This window comes from Pelmatolapia mariae, linkage group LG12 (assembly GCF_036321145.2).
Source record: "Pelmatolapia mariae isolate MD_Pm_ZW linkage group LG12, Pm_UMD_F_2, whole genome shotgun sequence".
Taxonomy (NCBI): domain Eukaryota; kingdom Metazoa; phylum Chordata; class Actinopteri; order Cichliformes; family Cichlidae; genus Pelmatolapia; species Pelmatolapia mariae.
The window spans coordinates 20987005-21008104 of record NC_086237.1 but is presented as its reverse complement, the minus strand read 5'-3'; the positions used below and the strand labels follow the sequence as shown (position 1 = coordinate 21008104).

The 21100-nt window shown below is 42.4% G+C and overlaps 1 protein-coding gene across 1 annotated transcript in view; it reads left to right on the top strand.

Annotated features, from left to right (window-relative positions):
* Window positions 1-21100, top strand: part of LOC135933686 (versican core protein-like) — a 47899-nt gene that overhangs the window by 23060 nt on the left and 3739 nt on the right. Inside the window, exons 8-10 of the mRNA XM_065471806.1 lie at window positions 19070-19840; window positions 19939-20052; window positions 20170-20283. Coding sequence (XP_065327878.1) covers window positions 19070-19840; window positions 19939-20052; window positions 20170-20283 — 999 coding nt within the window. The remainder of the gene's footprint in view (window positions 1-19069; window positions 19841-19938; window positions 20053-20169; window positions 20284-21100) is intronic.

Sequence of the window (21100 nt, the reverse complement as noted above, 5' to 3'; positions counted from 1 at the left end):
TCTGTTTTCAGTGACGTATCTCCATCTGCATCCAGCACTGTGGAATCAATACCGCTATCACTTGCAGTAACACAACATGTTGATACAGATGAGACTAAAGTACCATCCCTTACCAGCGTTCCAGATGGTGAGGTTGAAAGTGAAAGCAGTCAGCCTACCGTAATGGAGTCGTTTGCTTTTGTCAGTCCGTCAACAATGAAGTCAGAAACTACATCCTTCCTGAGTGCCATAGATGCAGATATTTCTGTAGACAGCACTACTGTTTTCCCTGAAGTCTCAAGCATCATAACAACAACAGTGCTTTCAAGTGATACTTCAAAAGGTGCTTTTTTTTCATCCTCATCTGTCTTCAGTACTCAGAAGCCAATATCAGTGTCATCTGGTACGGAAAAATCTGTCACCACAAGCAAATTTGATGAACTTTCATTAACACCAGAGGAAAGTTCTTTTTTGACATCAACAGAAGAGGGCTCAGGAGATCAGACACCTGAAATGATCAGAAATCTCACTGCACTTCCCACAGCTTCCTCAAAGTTCACCATGGAGAAGTCAACAGCAACTCCAGCTGACGTTTACTCCAGTGCTCTCTCAGATCAGACAGAAAAGACTTCTGTTTCTCCTTTGACTGATAAGACAATAACCTATTCGGATACAGCTCCAATGGATGTAGAACTTTCAAGTGATGACACCACAGATATATTGAATGCAACCTCTGTTTTCAGTGACGTATCTCCATCTGCATCCAGCACTGTGGAATCAATACCGCTATCACTTGCAGTAACACAACATGTTGATACAGATGAGACTAAAGTACCATCCCTTACCAGCGTTCCAGATGGTGAGGTTGAAAGTGAAAGCAGTCAGCCTACCGTAATGGAGTCGTTTGCTTTTGTCAGTCCGTCAACAATGAAGTCAGAAACTACATCCTTCCTGAGTGCCATAGATGCAGATATTTCTGGAGACAGCACTACTGTTTTCCCTGAAGTCTCAAGCATCATAACAACAACAGTGCTTTCAAGTGATACTTCAAAAGGTGCTTTTTTTTCATCCTCATCTGTCTTCAGTACTCAGAAGCCAATATCAGTGTCATCTGGTACGGAAAAATCTGTCACCACAAGCAAATTTGATGAACTTTCATTAACACCAGAGGAAAGTTCTTTTTTGACATCAACAGAAGAGGGCTCAGGAGATCAGACACCTGAAATGATCAGAAATCTCACTGCACTTCCCACAGCTTCCTCAAAGTTCACCACGGAGAAGTCAACAGCAACTCCAGCTGACGTTTACTCCAGTGCTCTCTCAGATCAGACAGAAAAGACTTCTGTTTCTCCTTTGACTGATAAGACAATAACCTATTCGGACACAGCTCCAATGGATGTAGAACTTTCAAGTGATGACACCACAGATATATTGAATGCAACCTCTGTTTTCAGTGACGTATCTCCATCTGCAACCAGCACTGTGGAATCAATACCACTATCACTTGCAGTAACACAACATGTTGATACAGATGAGACTAAAGTACCATCCCTTACCAGTGTTCCAGATGGTGAGGTTGAAAGTGAAAGCAGTCAGCCTACCGTAATGGAGTCGTTTGCTTCTGTCAGTCCGTCAACAATGAAGCCAGAAACTACATCCTTTCTGAGTGACATAGATGCAGATTTTTCTGTAGACAGCACTACTGATTTCCCTGAAGTCTCAAGCATCATAACAACAACAGTGCTTTCAAGTGATACTTCAAAAGGTGCTTTTACTTCATCCTCATCTGTTTTCAGTACTCAGAAGCCAATATCAGTGTCATTTGGTACGGAAAAATCTGTCACCACAAGCAAGTTTGATGAACATTCATTAACACCAGAGGAAAGTTCTTTTTTGACATCAACAGAAGAGGGCTCAGGAGATCAGACACCTGAAATGATCAGAAATCTCACTGCACTTCCCACAGCTTCCTCAAAGTTCACCACGGAGAAGTCAACAGCAACTCCAGCTGACGTTTACTCCAGTGCTCTCTCAGATCAGACAGAAAAGACTTCTGTTTCTCCTTTGACTGATAAGACAATAACCTATTCGGATACAGCTCCAATGGATGTAGAACTTTCAAGTGATGACACCACAGATATATTGAATGCAACCTCTGTTTTCAGTGACGTATCTCCATCTGCATCCAGCACTGTGGAATCAATACCGCCATCACTTGCAGTAACACATCATGTTGATAGAGATGAGACTAAAGTACCATCCCTTACCAGTGTTCCAGATGGTGAGGTTGAAAGTGAAAGCAGTCAGCCTATCGTAATGGAGTCGTTTGCTTCTGTCAGTCCGTCAACAATGAAGCCAGAAACTACATCCTTCCTGAGTGACATAGATGCAGATTTTTCTGGAGACAGCACTACTGATTTCCCTGAAGTCTCAAGCATCATAACAACAACAGTGCTTTCAAGTGATACTTCAAAAGGTGCTTTTACTTCATCCTCATCTGTCTTCAGTACTCAGAAGCCAATATCAGTGTCATCTGGTACGGAAAAATCTGTCACCACAAGCAAATTTGATGAACTTTCATTAACACCAGAGGAAAGTTCTTTTTTGACATCAACAGAAGAGGGCTCAGGAGATCAGACACCTGAAATGATCAGAAATCTCACTGCACTTCCCACAGCTTCCTCAAAGTTCACCACGGAGAAGTCAACAGCAACTCCAGCTGACGTTTACTCCAGTGCTCTCTCAGATCAGACAGAAAAGACTTCTGTTTCTCCTTTGACTGATAAGACAATAACCTATTCGGATACAGCTCCAATGGATGTAGAACTTTCAAGTGATGACACCACAGATATATTGAATGCAACCTCTGTTTTCAGTGACGTATCTCCATCTGCATCCAGCACTGTGGAATCAATACCGCTATCACTTGCAGTAACACAACATGTTGATACAGATGAGACTAAAGTACCATCCCTTACCAGCGTTCCAGATGGTGAGGTTGAAAGTGAAAGCAGTCAGCCTACCGTAATGGAGTCGTTTGCTTTTGTCAGTCCGTCAACAATGAAGTCAGAAACTACATCCTTCCTGAGTGCCATAGATGCAGATATTTCTGGAGACAGCACTACTGTTTTCCCTGAAGTCTCAAGCATCATAACAACAACAGTGCTTTCAAGTGATACTTCAAAAGGTGCTTTTTTTTCATCCTCATCTGTCTTCAGTACTCAGAAGCCAATATCAGTGTCATCTGGTACGGAAAAATCTGTCACCACAAGCAAATTTGATGAACTTTCATTAACACCAGAGGAAAGTTCTTTTTTGACATCAACAGAAGAGGGCTCAGGAGATCAGACACCTGAAATGATCAGAAATCTCACTGCACTTCCCACAGCTTCCTCAAAGTTCACCATGGAGAAGTCAACAGCAACTCCAGCTGACGTTTACTCCAGTGCTCTCTCAGATCAGACAGAAAAGACTTCTGTTTCTCCTTTGACTGATAAGACAATAACCTATTCGGATACAGCTCCAATGGATGTAGAACCTTCAAGTGATGACACCACAGATATATTGAATGCAACCTCTGTTTTCAGTGACGTATCTCCATCTGCATCCAGCACTGTGGAATCAATACCGCCATCACTTGCAGTAACACATCATGTTGATAGAGATGAGACTAAAGTACCATCCCTTACCAGTGTTCCAGATGGTGAGGTTGAAAGTGAAAGCAGTCAGCCTATCGTAATGGAGTCGTTTGCTTCTGTCAGTCCGTCAACAATGAAGCCAGAAACTACATCCTTCCTGAGTGACATAGATGCAGATTTTTCTGGAGACAGCACTACTGATTTCCCTGAAGTCTCAAGCATCATAACAACAACAGTGCTTTCAAGTGATACTTCAAAAGGTGCTTTTACTTCATCCTCATCTGTCTTCAGTACTCAGAAGCCAATATCAGTGTCATCTGGTACGGAAAAATCTGTCACCACAAGCAAATTTGATGAACTTTCATTAACACCAGAGGAAAGTTCTTTTTTGACATCAACAGAAGAGGGCTCAGGAGATCAGACACCTGAAATGATCAGAAATCTCACTGCACTTCCCACAGCTTCCTCAAAGTTCACCACGGAGAAGTCAACAGCAACTCCAGCTGACGTTTACTCCAGTGCTCTCTCAGATCAGACAGAAAAGACTTCTGTTTCTCCTTTGACTGATAAGACAATAACCTATTCGGACACAGCTCCAATGGATGTAGAACTTTCAAGTGATGACACCACAGATATATTGAATGCAACCTCTGTTTTCAGTGACGTATCTCCATCTGCATCCAGCACTGTGGAATCAATACCGCCATCACTTGCAGTAACACAACATGTTGATACAGATGAGACTAAAGTACCATCCCTTACCAGTGTTCCAGGTGGTGAGGTTGAAAGTGAAAGCAGTCAGCCTTCCGTAATGGAGTCGTTTGCTTCTGTCAGTCCGTCAACAATGAAGCCAGAAACTACATCCTTCCTCAGTACCATAGATGCAGATTTTTCTGGAGACAGCACTACTGTTTTCCCTGAAGTCTCAAGCATCATAACAACAACAGTGCTTTCAAGTGATACTTCAAAAGGTGCTTTTACTTCATCCTCATCTGTCTTCAGTACTCAGAAGCCAATATCAGTGTCATCTGGTACGGAAAAATCTGTCACCACAAGCAAGTTTGATGAACATTCATTAACACCAGAGGAAAGTTCTTTTTTGACATCAACAGAAGAGGGCTCAGGAGATCAGACACCTGAAATGATCAGAAATCTCACTGCACTTCCCACAGCTTCCTCAAAGTTCACCACGGAGAAGTCAACAGCAACTCCAGCTGATGTTTACTCCAGTGCTCTCTCAGATCAGACAGAAAAGACTTCTGTTTCTCCTTTGACTGATAAGACAATAACCTATTCGGACACAGCTCCAATGGATGTAGAACCTTCAAGTGATGACACCACAGATATATTGAATGCAACCTCTGTTTTCAGTGACGTATCTCCATCTGCATCCAGCACTGTGGAATCAATACCGCTATCACTTGCAGTAACACAACATGTTGATAGAGATGAGACTAAAGTACCATCCCTTACCAGTGTTCCAGATGGTGAGGTTGAAAGTGAAAGCAGTCAGCCTACCGTTATGGAGTCGTTTGCTTTTGTCAGTCCGTCAACAATGAAGCCAGAAACTACATCCTTCCTGAGTGCCATAGATGCAGATTTTTCTGGAGACAGCACTACTGTTTTCCCTGAAGTCTCAAGCATCATAACAACAACAGTGCTTTCAAGTGATACTTCAAAAGGTGCTTTTACTTCATCCTCATCTGTCTTCAGTACTCAGAAGCCAATATCAGTGTCATCTGGTACGGAAAAATCTGTCACCACAAGCAAATTTGATGAACTTTCATTAACACCAGAGGAAAGTTCTTTTTTGACATCAACAGAAGAGGGCTCAGGAGATCAGACACCTGAAATGATCAGAAATCTCACTGCACTTCCCACAGCTTCCTCAAAGTTCACCACGGAGAAGTCAACAGCAACTCCAGCTGACGTTTACTCCAGTGCTCTCTCAGATCAGACAGAAAAGACTTCTGTTTCTCCTTTGACTGATAAGACAATAACCTATTCGGACACAGCTCCAATGGATGTAGAACTTTCAAGTGATGACACCACAGATATATTGAATGCAACCTCTGTTTTCAGTGACGTATCTCCATCTGCATCCAGCACTGTGGAATCAATACCGCCATCACTTGCAGTAACACAACATGTTGATACAGATGAGACTAAAGTACCATCCCTTACCAGTGTTCCAGGTGGTGAGGTTGAAAGTGAAAGCAGTCAGCCTACCGTAATGGAGTCGTTTGCTTTTGTCAGTCCGTCAACAATGAAGCCAGAATCTACATCCTTCCTCAGTACCATAGATGCAGATTTTTCTGGAGACAGCACTACTGATTTCCCTGAAGTCTCAAGCATCATAACAACAACAGTGCTTTCAAGTGATACTTCAAAAGGTGCTTTTACTTCATCCTCATCTGTCTTCAGTACTCAGAAGCCAATATCAGTGTCATCTGGTACGGAAAAATCTGTCACCACAAGCAAGTTTGATGAACATTCATTAACACCAGAGGAAAGTTCTTTTTTGACATCAACAGAAGAGGGCTCAGGAGATCAGACACCTGAAATGATCAGAAATCTCACTGCACTTCCCACAGCTTCCTCAAAGTTCACCACGGAGAAGTCAACAGCAACTCCAGCTGACGTTTACTCCAGTGCTCTCTCAGATCAGACAGAAAAGACTTCTGTTTCTCCTTTGACTGATAAGACAATAACCTATTCGGACACAGCTCCAATGGATGTAGAACTTTCAAGTGATGACACCACAGATATATTGAATGCAACCTCTGTTTTCAGTGACGTATCTCCATCTGCATCCAGCACTGTGGAATCAATACCGCTATCACTTGCAGTAACACAACATGTTGATAGAGATGAGACTAAAGTACCATCCCTTACCAGTGTTCCAGATGGTGAGGTTGAAAGTGAAAGCAGTCAGCCTACCGTAATGGAGTCGTTTGCTTCTGTCAGTCCGTCAACAATGAAGCCAGAAACTACATCCTTCCTGAGTGCCATAGATGCAGATATTTCTGTAGACAGCACTACTGATTTCCCTGAAGTCTCAAGCATCATAACAACAACAGTGCTTTCAAGTGATACTTCAAAAGGTGCTTTTACTTCATCCTCATCTGTCTTCAGTACTCAGAAGCCAATATCAGTGTCATCTGGTACGGAAAAATCTGTCACCACAAGCAAGTTTGATGAACTTTCATTAACACCAGAGGAAAGTTCTTTTTTGACATCAACAGAAGAGGGCTCAGGAGATCAGACACCTGAAATGATCAGAAATCTCACTGCACTTCCCACAGCTTCCTCAAAGTTCACCACGGAGAAGTCAACAGCAACTCCAGCTGACGTTTACTCCAGTGCTCTCTCAGATCAGACAGAAAAGACTTCTGTTTCTCCTTTGACTGATAAGACAATAACCTATTCGGATACAGCTCCAATGGATGTAGAACTTTCAAGTGATGACACCACAGATATATTGAATGCAACCTCTGTTTTCAGTGACGTATCTCCATCTGCATCCAGCACTGTGGAATCAATACCGCTATCACTTGCAGTAACACAACATGTTGATAGAGATGAGACTAAAGTACTATCCCTTACCAGTGTTCCAGATGGTGAGGTTGAAAGTGAAAGCAGTCAGCCTACCGTAATGGAGTCGTTTGCTTCTGTCAGTCCGTCAACAATGAAGCCAGAAACTACATCCTTCCTGAGTGACATAGATGCAGATATTTCTGGAGACAGCACTACTGTTTTCCCTGAAGTCTCAAGCATCATAACAACAACAGTGCTTTCAAGTGATACTTCAAAAGGTGCTTTTACTTCATCCTCATCTGTCTTCAGTACTCAGAAGCCAATATCAGTGTCATCTGGTACGGAAAAATCTGTCACCACAAGCAAATTTGATGAACTTTCATTAACACCAGAGGAAAGTTCTTTTTTGACATCAACAGAAGAGGGCTCAGGAGATCAGACACCTGAAATGATCAGAAATCTCACTGCACTTCCCACAGCTTCCTCAAAGTTCACCACGGAGAAGTCAACAGCAACTCCAGCTGACGTTTACTCCAGTGCTCTCTCAGATCAGACAGAAAAGACTTCTGTTTCTCCTTTGACTGATAAGACAATAACCTATTCGGACACAGCTCCAATGGATGTAGAACCTTCAAGTGATGACACCACAGATATATTGAATGCAACCTCTGTTTTCAGTGACGTATCTCCATCTGCATCCAGCACTGTGGAATCAATACCGCTATCACTTGCAGTAACACAACATGTTGATACAGATGAGACTAAAGTACCATCCCTTACCAGTGTTCCAGATGGTGAGGTTGAAAGTGAAAGCAGTCAGCCTACCGTTATGGAGTCGTTTGCTTTTGTCAGTCCGTCAACAATGAAGCCAGAAACTACATCCTTCCTGAGTGCCATAGATGCAGATTTTTCTGGAGACAGCACTACTGATTTCCCTGAAGTCTCAAGCATCATAACAACAACAGTGCTTTCAAGTGATACTTCAAAAGGTGCTTTTACTTCATCCTCATCTGTCTTCAGTACTCAGAAGCCAATATCAGTGTCATCTGGTACGGAAAAATCTGTCACCACAAGCAAATTTGATGAACATTCATTAACACCAGAGGAAAGTTCTTTTTTGACATCAACAGAAGAGGGCTCAGGAGATCAGACACCTGAAATGATCAGAAATCTCACTGCACTTCCCACAGCTTCCTCAAAGTTCACCACGGAGAAGTCAACAGCAACTCCAGCTGACGTTTACTCCAGTGCTCTCTCAGATCAGACAGAAAAGACTTCTGTTTCTCCTTTGACTGATAAGACAATAACCTATTCGGACACAGCTCCAATGGATGTAGAACTTTCAAGTGATGACACCACAGATATATTGAATGCAACCTCTGTTTTCAGTGACGTATCTCCATCTGCATCCAGCACTGTGGAATCAATACCGCTATCACTTGCAGTAACACAACATGTTGATACAGATGAGACTAAAGTACCATCCCTTACCAGTGTTCCAGATGGTGAGGTTGAAAGTGAAAGCAGTCAGCCTACCGTAATGGAGTCGTTTGCTTCTGTCAGTCCGTCAACAATGAAGCCAGAAACTACATCCTTCCTGAGTGCCATAGATGCAGATATTTCTGTAGACAGCACTACTGATTTCCCTGAAGTCTCAAGCATCATAACAACAACAGTGCTTTCAAGTGATACTTCAAAAGGTGCTTTTACTTCATCCTCATCTGTCTTCAGTACTCAGAAGCCAATATCAGTGTCATCTGGTACGGAGAAATCTGTCACCACAAGCAAGTTTGATGAACATTCATTAACACCAGAGGAAAGTTCTTTTTTGACATCAACAGAAGAGGGCTCAGGAGATCAGACACCTGAAATGATCAGAAATCTCACTGCACTTCCCACAGCTTCCTCAAAGTTCACCACGGAGAAGTCAACAGCAACTCCAGCTGACGTTTACTCCAGTGCTCTCTCAGATCAGACAGAAAAGACTTCTGTTTCTCCTTTGACTGATAAGACAATAACCTATTCGGACACAGCTCCAATGGATGTAGAACTTTCAAGTGATGACACCACAGATATATTGAATGCAACCTCTGTTTTCAGTGACGTATCTCCATCTGCATCCAGCACTGTGGAATCAATACCGCTATCACTTGCAGTAACACAACATGTTGATACAGATGAGACTAAAGTACCATCCCTTACCAGTGTTCCAGATGGTGAGGTTGAAAGTGAAAGCAGTCAGCCTACCGTAATGGAGTCGTTTGCTTCTGTCAGTCCGTCAACAATGAAGCCAGAAACTACATCCTTCCTGAGTGACATAGATGCAGATTTTTCTGGAGACAGCACTACTGATTTCCCTGAAGTCTCAAGCATCATAACAACAACAGTGCTTTCAAGTGATACTTCAAAAGGTGCATTTACTTCATCCTCATCTGTCTTCAGTACTCAGAAGCCAATATCAGTGTCATCTGGTACGGAAAAATCTGTCACCACAAGCAAGTTTGATGAATATTCATTAACACCAGAGGAAAGTTCTTTTTTGACATCAACAGAAGAGGGCTCAGGAGATCAGACACCTGAAATGATCAGAAATCTCACTGCACTTCCCACAGCTTCCTCAAAGTTCACCACGGAGAAGTCAACAGCAACTCCAGCTGACGTTTACTCCAGTGCTCTCTCAGATCAGACAGAAAAGACTTCTGTTTCTCCTTTGACTGATAAGACAATAACCTATTCGGACACAGCTCCAATTAATGTAGAACCTTCAAGTGATGACACCACAGATATATTGAATGCAACCTCTGTTTTCAGTGACGTATCTCCATCTGCATCCAGCACTGTGGAATCAATACCGCTATCACTTGCAGTAACACAACATGTTGATACAGATGAGACTAAAGTACCATCCCTTACCAGTGTTCCAGATGGTGAGGTTGAAAGTGAAAGCAGTCAGCCTACCGTAATGGAGTCGTTTGCTTTTGTCAGTCCGTCAACAATGAAGCCAGAAACTACATCCTTCCTGAGTGACATAGATGCAGATTTTTCTGGAGACAGCACTACTGATTTCCCTGAAGTCTCAAGCATCATAACAACAACAGTGCTTTCAAGTAATACTTCAAAAGGTGCTTTTACTTCATCCTCATCTGTCTTCAGTACTCAGAAGCCAATATCAGTGTCATCTGGTACGGAAAAATCTGTCACCACAAGCAAGTTTGATGAACATTCATTAACACCAGAGGAAAGTTCTTTTTTGACATCAACAGAAGAGGGCTCAGGAGATCAGACACCTGAAATGATCAGAAATCTCACTGCACTTCCCACAGCTTCCTCAAAGTTCACCACGGAGAAGTCAACAGCAACTCCAGCTGACGTTTACTCCAGTGCTCTCTCAGATCAGACAGAAAAGACTTCTGTTTCTCCTTTGACTGATAAGACAATAACCTATTCGGACACAGCTCCAATGGATGTAGAACTTTCAAGTGATGACACCACAGATATATTGAATGCAACCTCTGTTTTCAGTGACGTATCTCCATCTGCAACCAGCACTGTGGAATCAATACCGCTATCACTTGCAGTAACACAACATGTTGATACAGATGAGACTAAAGTACCATCCCTTACCAGTGTTCCAGATGGTGAGGTTGAAAGTGAAAGCAGTCAGCCTACCGTAATGGAGTCGTTTGCTTCTGTCAGTCCGTCAACAATGAAGCCAGAAACTACATCCTTCCTGAGTGACATAGATGCAGATTTTTCTGGAGACAGCACTACTGATTTCCCTGAAGTCTCAAGCATCATAACAACAACAGTGCTTTCAAGTGATACTTCAAAAGGTGCTTTTACTTCATCCTCATCTGTCTTCAGTACTCAGAAGCCAATATCAGTGTCATCTGGTACGGAAAAATCTGTCACCACAAGCAAGGTTCATGAACATTCATTAACACCAGAGGAAAGTTCTTTTTTGACATCAACAGAAGAGGGCTCAGGATATCAGACACCTGAAATGATCAGAAATCTCACTGCACTTCCCACAGCTTCCTCAAAGTTCACCACGGAGAAGTCAACAGCAACTCCAGCTGACGTTTACTCCAGTGCTCTCTCAGATCAGACAGAAAAGACTTCTGTTTCTCCTTTGACTGATAAGACAATAACCTATTCGGACACAGCTCCAATGGATGTAGAACTTTCAAGTGATGACACCACAGATATATTGAATGCAACCTCTGTTTTCAGTGACGTATCTCCATCTGCATCCAGCACTGTGGAATCAATACCGCTATCACTTGCAGTAACACAACATGTTGATACAGATGAGACTAAAGTACCATCCCTTACCAGTGTTCCAGATGGTGAGGTTGAAAGTGAAAGCAGTCAGCCTATCGTAATGGAGTCGTTTGCTTCTGTCAGTCCGTCAACAATGAAGCCAGAAACTACATCCTTCCTGAGTGACATAGATGCAGATTTTTCTGGAGACAGCACTACTGATTTCCCTGAAGTCTCAAGCATCATAACAACAACAGTGCTTTCAAGTGATACTTCAAAAGGTGCATTTACTTCATCCTCATCTGTCTTCAGTACTCAGAAGCCAATATCAGTGTCATCTGGTACGGAAAAATCTGTCACCACAAGCAAGTTTGATGAACATTCATTAACACCAGAGGAAAGTTCTTTTTTGACATCAACAGAAGAGGGCTCAGGAGATCAGACACCTGAAATGATCAGAAATCTCACTGCACTTCCCACAGCTTCCTCAAAGTTCACCACGGAGAAGTCAACAGCAACTCCAGCTGACGTTTACTCCAGTGCTCTCTCAGATCAGACAGAAAAGACTTCTGTTTCTCCTTTGACTGATAAGACAATAACCTATTCGGACACAGCTCCAATGGATGTAGAACTTTCAAGTGATGACACCACAGATATATTGAATGCAACCTCTGTTTTCAGTGACGTATCTCCATCTGCAACCAGCACTGTGGAATCAATACCGCTATCACTTGCAGTAACACAACATGTTGATACAGATGAGACTAAAGTACCATCCCTTACCAGTGTTCCAGATGGTGAGGTTGAAAGTGAAAGCAGTCAGCCTACCGTAATGGAGTCGTTTGCTTCTGTCAGTCCGTCAACAATGAAGCCAGAAACTACATCCTTCCTGAGTGACATAGATGCAGATTTTTCTGGAGACAGCACTACTGATTTCCCTGAAGTCTCAAGCATCATAACAACAACAGTGCTTTCAAGTGATACTTCAAAAGGTGCTTTTACTTCATCCTCATCTGTCTTCAGTACTCAGAAGCCAACATCAGTGTCATCTGGTACGGAAAAATCTGTCACCACAAGCAAGTTTGATGAATATTCATTAACACCAGAGGAAAGTTCTTTTTTGACATCAACAGAAGAGGGCTCAGGAGATCAGACACCTGAAATGATCAGAAATCTCACTGCACTTCCCACAGCTTCCTCAAAGTTCACCACGGAGAAGTCAACAGCAACTCCAGCTGACGTTTACTCCAGTGCTCTCTCAGATCAGACAGAAAAGACTTCTGTTTCTCCTTTGACTGATAAGACAATAACCTATTCGGACACAGCTCCAATGGATGTAGAACTTTCAAGTGATGACACCACAGATATATTGAATGCAACCTCTGTTTTCAGTGACGTATCTCCATCTGCATCCAGCACTGTGGAATCAATACCACTATCACTTGCAGTAACACAACATGTTGATACAGATGAGACTAAAGTACCATCCCTTACCAGTGTTCCAGATGGTGAGGTTGAAAGTGAAAGCAGTCAGCCTACCGTAATGGAGTCGTTTGCTTCTGTCAGTCCGTCAACAATGAAGCCAGAAACTACATCCTTCCTGAGTGACATAGATGCAGATTTTTCTGGAGACAGCACTACTGATTTCCCTGAAGTCTCAAGCATCATAACAACAACAGTGCTTTCAAGTGATACTTCAAAAGGTGCTTTTACTTCATCCTCATCTGTCTTCAGTACTCAGAAGCCAACATCAGTGTCATTTGGTACGGAAAAATCTGTCACCACAAGCAAGTTTGATGAATATTCATTAACACCAGAGGAAAGTTCTTTTTTGACATCAACAGAAGAGGGCTCAGGAGATCAGACACCTGAAATGATCAGAAATCTCACTGCACTTCCCACAGCTTCCTCAAAGTTCACCACGGAGAAGTCAACAGCAACTCCAGCTGACGTTTACTCCAGTGCTCTCTCAGATCAGACAGAAAAGACTTCTGTTTCTCCTTTGACTGATAAGACAATAACCTATTCGGACACAGCTCCAATGGATGTAGAACTTTCAAGTGATGACACCACAGATATATTGAATGCAACCTCTGTTTTCAGTGACGTATCTCCATCTGCATCCAGCACTGTGGAATCAATACCACTATCACTTGCAGTAACACAACATGTTGATACAGATGAGACTAAAGTACCATCCCTTACCAGTGTTCCAGATGGTGAGGTTGAAAGTGAAAGCAGTCAGCCTACCGTAATGGAGTTGTTTGCTTCTGTCAGTCCGTCAACAATGAAGCCAGAAACTACATCCTTCCTGAGTGCCATAGATGCAGATATTTCTGGAGACAGCACTACTGATTTCCCTGAAGTCTCAAGCATCATAACAACAACAGTGCTTTCAAGTGATACTTCAAAAGGTGCTTTTACTTCATCCTCATCTGTCTTCAGTACTCAGAAGCCAACATCAGTGTCATCTGGTACGGAAAAATCTGTCACCACAAGCAAGTTTGATGAATATTCATTAACACCAGAGGAAAGTTCTTTTTTGACATCAACAGAAGAGGGCTCAGGAGATCAGACACCTGAAATGATCAGAAATCTCACTGCACTTCCCACAGCTTCCTCAAAGTTCACCACGGAGAAGTCAACAGCAACTCCAGCTGACGTTTACTCCAGTGCTCTCTTAGATCAGACAGAAAAGACTTCTGTTTCTCCTTTGACTGATAAGACAATAACCTATTCGGACACAGCTCCAATGGATGTAGAACCTTCAAGTGATGACACCACAGATATATTGAATGCAACCTCTGTTTTCAGTGACGTATCTCCATCTGCATCCAGCACTGTGGAATCAATACCGCTATCACTTGCAGTAACACAACATGTTGATACAGATGAGACTAAAGTACCATCCCTTACCAGTGTTCCAGATGGTGAGGTTGAAAGTGAAAGCAGTCAGCCTATCGTAATGGAGTCGTTTGCTTCTGTCAGTCCGTCAACAATGAAGCCAGAAACTACATCCTTCCTGAGTGACATAGATGCAGATTTTTCTGGAGACAGCACTACTGATTTCCCTGAAGTCTCAAGCATCATAACAACAACAGTGCTTTCAAGTGATACTTCAAAAACTAAAGTAGATCTTCACAGTCCTCGAGAAAACACTCCTACTTTTATCGATGTCATGGATGGTTCACCCACCTCACCAAGTACTGTTGTTAAGAGTTTTGATAGTATTCACACTCCAAAAATACCTTTAACTTTGTCTTCATCCCTTCACAGCACTGGCCATACAGCTGCAATGTCATCTGTAACAGACAAATACTATACCATAATTGCAAGAGATGAAACTAATTCCCGTACTGAAGAGTGGAGCTCACACGATGAGATAACTCATATTCCAGCCTTTGTCAATGCAGTTCCTCCATCTTTTTCATCGCTCAGCACAATGGCACCAACAGCAAGTCCAGTCGCAGAACTTGAGATTCCATTAATTAGTCACCCAGAGAAAACCTCGCTTTCCCCCTTTACTGACAACACAGTGTTATCTCCTGAACCCTTTACATTAACTGACCAAACTGTAGACAATTTTACCTTATCTTTAGATACAACTTCAACTGAAACAACAGATATGGTAACAACAAGGAACAGTGTTGCTTTTGACTTCATGACTACGACATCAACATCAGCACCATCAACTACTTTCAGTGACTCTCAAAGAACACACACATCCTTTACAGCAACAGTTGAAAGCCTGAAAACTTTGACTCACAGTACAATGATTTCACCTCATGAGTTCATGACAGGGGAGTCTACAGATGCTCCTCTGTTTTCTGCCACTACTCAGTCTGAGTCAGAAGCAGGTCATTTACCCGACCCAGACTTCTCAGGAGATTACACATCAACATACACAGATGAAACAGCACCTGAACAGTCCTCTGTGGAATCAGCAACCCTAGCAGTAACAACATTTAGTCCATCAAACACACCTGTATTCGCTGGGGAAGAGCGTTCAAGTGACAGAGAATTTACAACTGTTACATCTAGTCCCTATACACTCAAAACTTTTCGGCCAATGGCAATACCCAGTATCACCCCAATGATGACCTCTACCTACAATGACATGGACAACTCTGGCAGCTTCCCTCAAGACTTTGATTTGGAATCAAGTCAAGATGGATCTGGTAAAGAGATATTAATTGAAACTACTACAAAACCATACAAGGAATTTACAGTGCAAACAGATGAGACAGAAACAGATGAGACTCAGAGCACATCTGACATGGTCAGTGTTGCATTTTCACCTCAGTCTAGTACACAGGTAACCAAAGAATTTATGTCACCAACTCAATCTCCAAGCATGACGAACCCTGAGATTTACACTTCTGATCAGGGCAGTGGAGTCACCGATCAAGATGAGTGGTCAGGTGATGACTCAAGTGGGTCATCCTCCACAAGAGAGGGTTCTGGAGTTTCGGATAGTACCATTTCCTCAGCGGTTACAAGTTCAGTGTTTCCAGAAGATAGTGGCCCAGGTGGCCATACCACTGACGTGCTTATTACAGTAAAAGACACAGGATTTTCATTTCTACCCACAACCAAACCAACAATAACAGGAGCAACTCATGAAAGTACATCTGTTACTAGCACAGAGAGTACAGGCCATTTCATTTTCAGCACAGAGAAACCAACAAGCACAGCAAAAAGACTTAATGAAAGTGGAACAGCTGATGTTCCAAAATCTACTGCAGCTGCAGCTTCTCTCTACAGCACAGAGAAGCCATACACAACAACAGAATATGCAATCACAAGTGAAAAATCAACACCAAAACCAGATTTTACTTTGACAGAGGTAGAGAGTTCTGGCAACCAAACCACTGTGGAGTTCACCCTAAAGCCTTCAGTGATGGAGACGGCCACATTTTCAGAAACAGCAGGTGAAACCAAAGGTTTTGCGACAGTAACACCAACCTCTGATAACAGGGTTTTCTCACAGGAAAGTAAAATTACTCCAGCAACAGATCATCCCCTTTCAAGCATTGAGAAAGATGAGGTTGCTGTGGCTGAACACACAACAGAATCCCCCTCAACAGCCCTGACCTCCCATACAACTGATGCCCCACTATATAATTACACTGTTGTTGATTTCAGCACAGAAAGCATGAGCAGTGAGCATAAACAAGATGAATTTACATCAATATCTGCCCCAGTTCCCACTGTTATATATCACAGCGTTACAGATCAACAAGTTGAGATTATTACTCCCGACAGGAGCCAAGCCAAGACTCGACTAACTGAACAGACACCCACCATAGTCCTGCATCCATCCAAACCATCAACCAGCACATCTATCATATTCATCGAGGATACACAACAGGAAGATAAACTGTTCTCTGGAGTTACAGATAGTATGAGAGAAGACAGCTACAGTACAGAGCTTATTACCAAAGATGATACAATCACTGATGCAGATACGATGTCTGTGGTTCCCTCTTCTTCATTTTATCCAACTATTCTGACAGAGGAAGCTGGGGGTGTCACAGCAATTACAATAACTCAAAAGCTGGAAGTTACAGAAGAACCAGAGGGTTCAGGGACTGTTGGTGACACATTTTTGAGTCCTACACCAACCTCAGCCAGTGATACATCATCAGCCTCAACATCTTCTGAATACTTGTTCACTTCAGAATCGTCACCTGTGAAAGACGTTTCTTCGGTAGAAACATCAAGTGAAGTAAATGTCACAAGGTTGCCGCAGGCCACACAAGATACTTCCGTGTCCACTCGGTCAAGCACTGGAGAAATCTATGATGTTACAACAACACACAAAGTTTTCTCATTTGAGACTACCAAACCAATTTCTGATCAATTCCAAGGAGACACTACTGAGATTTCCACTTCCTCATCTTTTTCTTCTCAAATCTTAATGGAAACAGCAGACTCTACCTCTGTCACTTTAGTGACTAGTGAAGATTATGTGGTCACCACAGTTAAAAAAGAAAAATACATGACAGCATCACCCATAATTCTAACAGCTACAAGTCACGGCATAACTGATAAAACCTTAAGTTCGCCCGTTTTCACACAAACCACTAAACCTTCAGTCACTGTCACACCAGTCTCCACTGAACCTGGAACAATGAAATCCACCAGTAAAACATCTGATGACGACTCTTCAGGTGACTCTGATGACTTTGCACGAGAAAGCTCAGAGAAACCTTCAGTATCATCTTTGGAAAGTTGGATGACTGAAAAAACATCTACACCCTCTTCACTGTTTAGTACTGAGCAAGCCAGGTCTGAGATCATGCCTACTCCCCACACTGGCATCTCTTCTGAGAAAAATGTGCCAGCCACAATGAGCCCAGTGTTGTCTAGTGAGAAGTTAAGCACTGCTATGGTTGTAACTGCCCAGACTGCAGTAACAGTCACAACATTGAAAGGGGAAATTTCAAGTAGTTCAGACAGTGACATCCAGAAAACATCTCCTCATGCTATTATAACTTCATCTCATATGGGGACAGGAGCGGACCCTGTTGGAGTAGAATCTACAACTCCAAAACCTCCAAGTGAAGAAGAAGAAGAAACTATAGCTACTGACACAAGATCTCCTGCAGTGTCAAGCGCTGTAGACACATCACTAGAGATCTCAGGTGAAGCAACTTATTCATTTTCATTTGAAACAAAAAGGACTCCATCCTCAGGTGTGACCTCAGTTTCTACCACTGAGACTGAAGGGTTGGTTTTCACTTCAGAAATTACTGACCAGTCACCCAAAATGATAACAGAACCTGCCCTTACCATTCTTGCTTCTACCACTGAGAAGCCAGCTGTGGTGTCGACTGAGAGAGACACCTCAACTGATGAAGACAGTTCAAGTTATGCCAAGACGCCAGTGAAGAGTGAAGAGAGGTTTATATCAACAGAAACAAGTATTATTATTTCTACAGCAGGTTCAAGTGAAATGGGATTGAGCACCTTTGGGTCTGACTCTGTCACTCCTAGTTTGTCAACCGTTAAGAAGACTATGATTACTAGCACTTTATCCACTCAGCCGGCAAGCTCCCAAACAGATGAGTCAGAATTATTTGAACAAACCTCAGGTCAGACATCACATGAGGTCTTCAGCACTGCAGCCCATGCAACACAGCCCCCTGCTGTGACCAGATCTATTGAGTCATTGAATACATCAACTTCCTTTGAGTCAGAACCAAAGGAGTCACAAAATGCAGCTATAACAAGCACAGCTATCTCAGAGACAACAGTAATGATCACCACAATACCCACTTCAAATGTCCCCTCAACACCATCACAGCCAGATGTTGTCATTCAGTTAGACTCAACTCTTTCTCCTCTACAACCACTGACAACTCCCATGGAATTATTTGAACAAGTCAAGTCAGAAATTACACTTACACACCGCCCCAACCCTGATCTTTCTCATGATATATCACTGACCACAACTCGCCCTGTATTTGCTAGTCATGTCACAAGCCAGACTGCAGAATCAACAGTTGCGCCTGCTTTTGTTTCTGAAGACGGCCGTGTTTCGATAGCAGATGGGACAGTTGAACCAGCTGTTGATCAGGTCTCAAGTGGTGCAACGACTCAACAATCTTCAGACCTATTTTATGATGCGTTAATTGACCCACAACCAGATTATGAAGCACTAAATCCTTATGTGGTGGCAGCAGATCCCCTGTACAACCAAACACTAGAAAACGATACAGTGTTAATTTCTACACCACCTTCTGTTGCTCAAACACCTGACTCAAAGGTAATAGCAGAAGCTATCATGGTTACGGCATCAACCACGATCAGTGGAACATCAGTCTCTACCTTCCAAGAAGACAGCATGACTACAGCAAGTGTTGTTAAGCTGGGTGATGATGAGGTTCAGAATGTCACCTCTGAGCTCTTATCGCCAACATCTAAGTCACCTTCTGTCCCTAATGATAAGGCTGAAAGTGGCTCTGTAAGTTCTGGGATTTCATCCCCCAGCTTTGATGATGTATCTGATGAACTGATGACTACAAAGGCACCAAAGATCATCAGTATAGAACAGGCTCTATCTCCAGATGAAATCAAGAAAGTATTTAAGGTAAATGCTACAGAAGCTTCAAAGAAGGAAGGTGTTGATGTCACGTTTGGGAAAGGTGACATAGGTGTCTCTCCTTACACTGAAATACCAACCAGCACTCAATTCAAGACAGTATCACCAGCCCAGGTGCAAAATCAGCTCGGTGCAATTGCATCAACCGCACCATCAACCTTTTCTGAACAAGACCAGAAACAGGACAGTGACATGACTGCACCACCATCAGTTATTGAAGGAAAACCACCAATAAAAGAGGAGGAAACAACCACACCGCCTAATAGAGGATTTGATCTGGGACACACTGTTGTTGGCGAGACTATGGAGATTTCTGGTAAGTTTCCTTCTAAGTTGGCACTGAAATAGAGCAAAAAATATGAATACTCCAATAAACTTCTGTTTAATTCGACTTTTATTTTACTTTGCCATCAGGAATTGACTCATGCACAGAGGATGTTTGTCTAAATGGAGGCTCTTGCTTGAGGATTGGCAGCACCTATACCTGTCACTGTGCTCCTGGTTTCAGTGGTCATCAATGTGAAATAGGTAGGACAATTCTTGCAAAGCTCACAAGAAGCATTGCTAAAAGAACGTGTAATATTTCTGGGACTACAAGTTGTTCTGCTCATCTGCTCCTACTGATTATGTCTGTTTCTTATGAAGATATTGATGAGTGTGAATCAAACCCTTGCCGCAATGGAGGCACGTGTGTCGATGGCTTGGCTTCTTTCACATGTGTGTGTCTCCCAAGCTATGCTGGGCTGTTTTGTGAAGAGGGTAAGTTTGGAATTAATTTAACAATTTTTCTCTCTAGATTCTTTCTTCTTATTATTTTTCCCATTAATAAAACTCATCGGTAATTTCTGGGCTGGTCTCAATTATCCAAATTGAGCTAGTGCTAAGCACATATAAGAGAGAAACAAAATGTTAACATTATAGCCTCTTATATTTGACTATGTATTTAGACATTTAACATATTACTCAGTTGAGTGAACCACAAAAATGTTTAGACACGCCACATTAAATATAATCATACTGTCTGCATACAGCTGATCGACGTCTCGTCCTCAGGCGTCAGCTGACTAATCAACAACATCTTTATTTCATCACCACAGCTTTTTTTTTCTCTTTTTGGTGTCTCGTTGTAGCTAACATACTTCAAAACCCCTTGAATTCCCAAAGATTTCAGTTTCTTAGTATTTAAAGATATGGCCTGTTGTCATCAAGTTGAATCCAGTCAGAGTAAATGCATGCTAGATCTCAAATCACTATATTTCCATCTAAGACAACTTTACTGGACTAGAAAATACAATGAAGTCTCTGAGTTCTTGCTTAAAAAAGTTTATCTGGACAAGGGAGTTCTGGAATATTTAAGAAAAAACTATTTTACTGTTACCAGTTGCACCATATAGTTACACCAAGTGTGCTGAAACCAGGGCAATATGTGCCTTGGCTGATGTCTCTTGACCAGTGTCTACACCCTAAATTTTGTTAGTCACTCAACAGTGAATCCCACCCAGATATTCTACTCAGACACAGCTGCTGTCTGACTACGTTTTGCCAAAAAAAACAAAAAAACTTGATGTGGAACCTA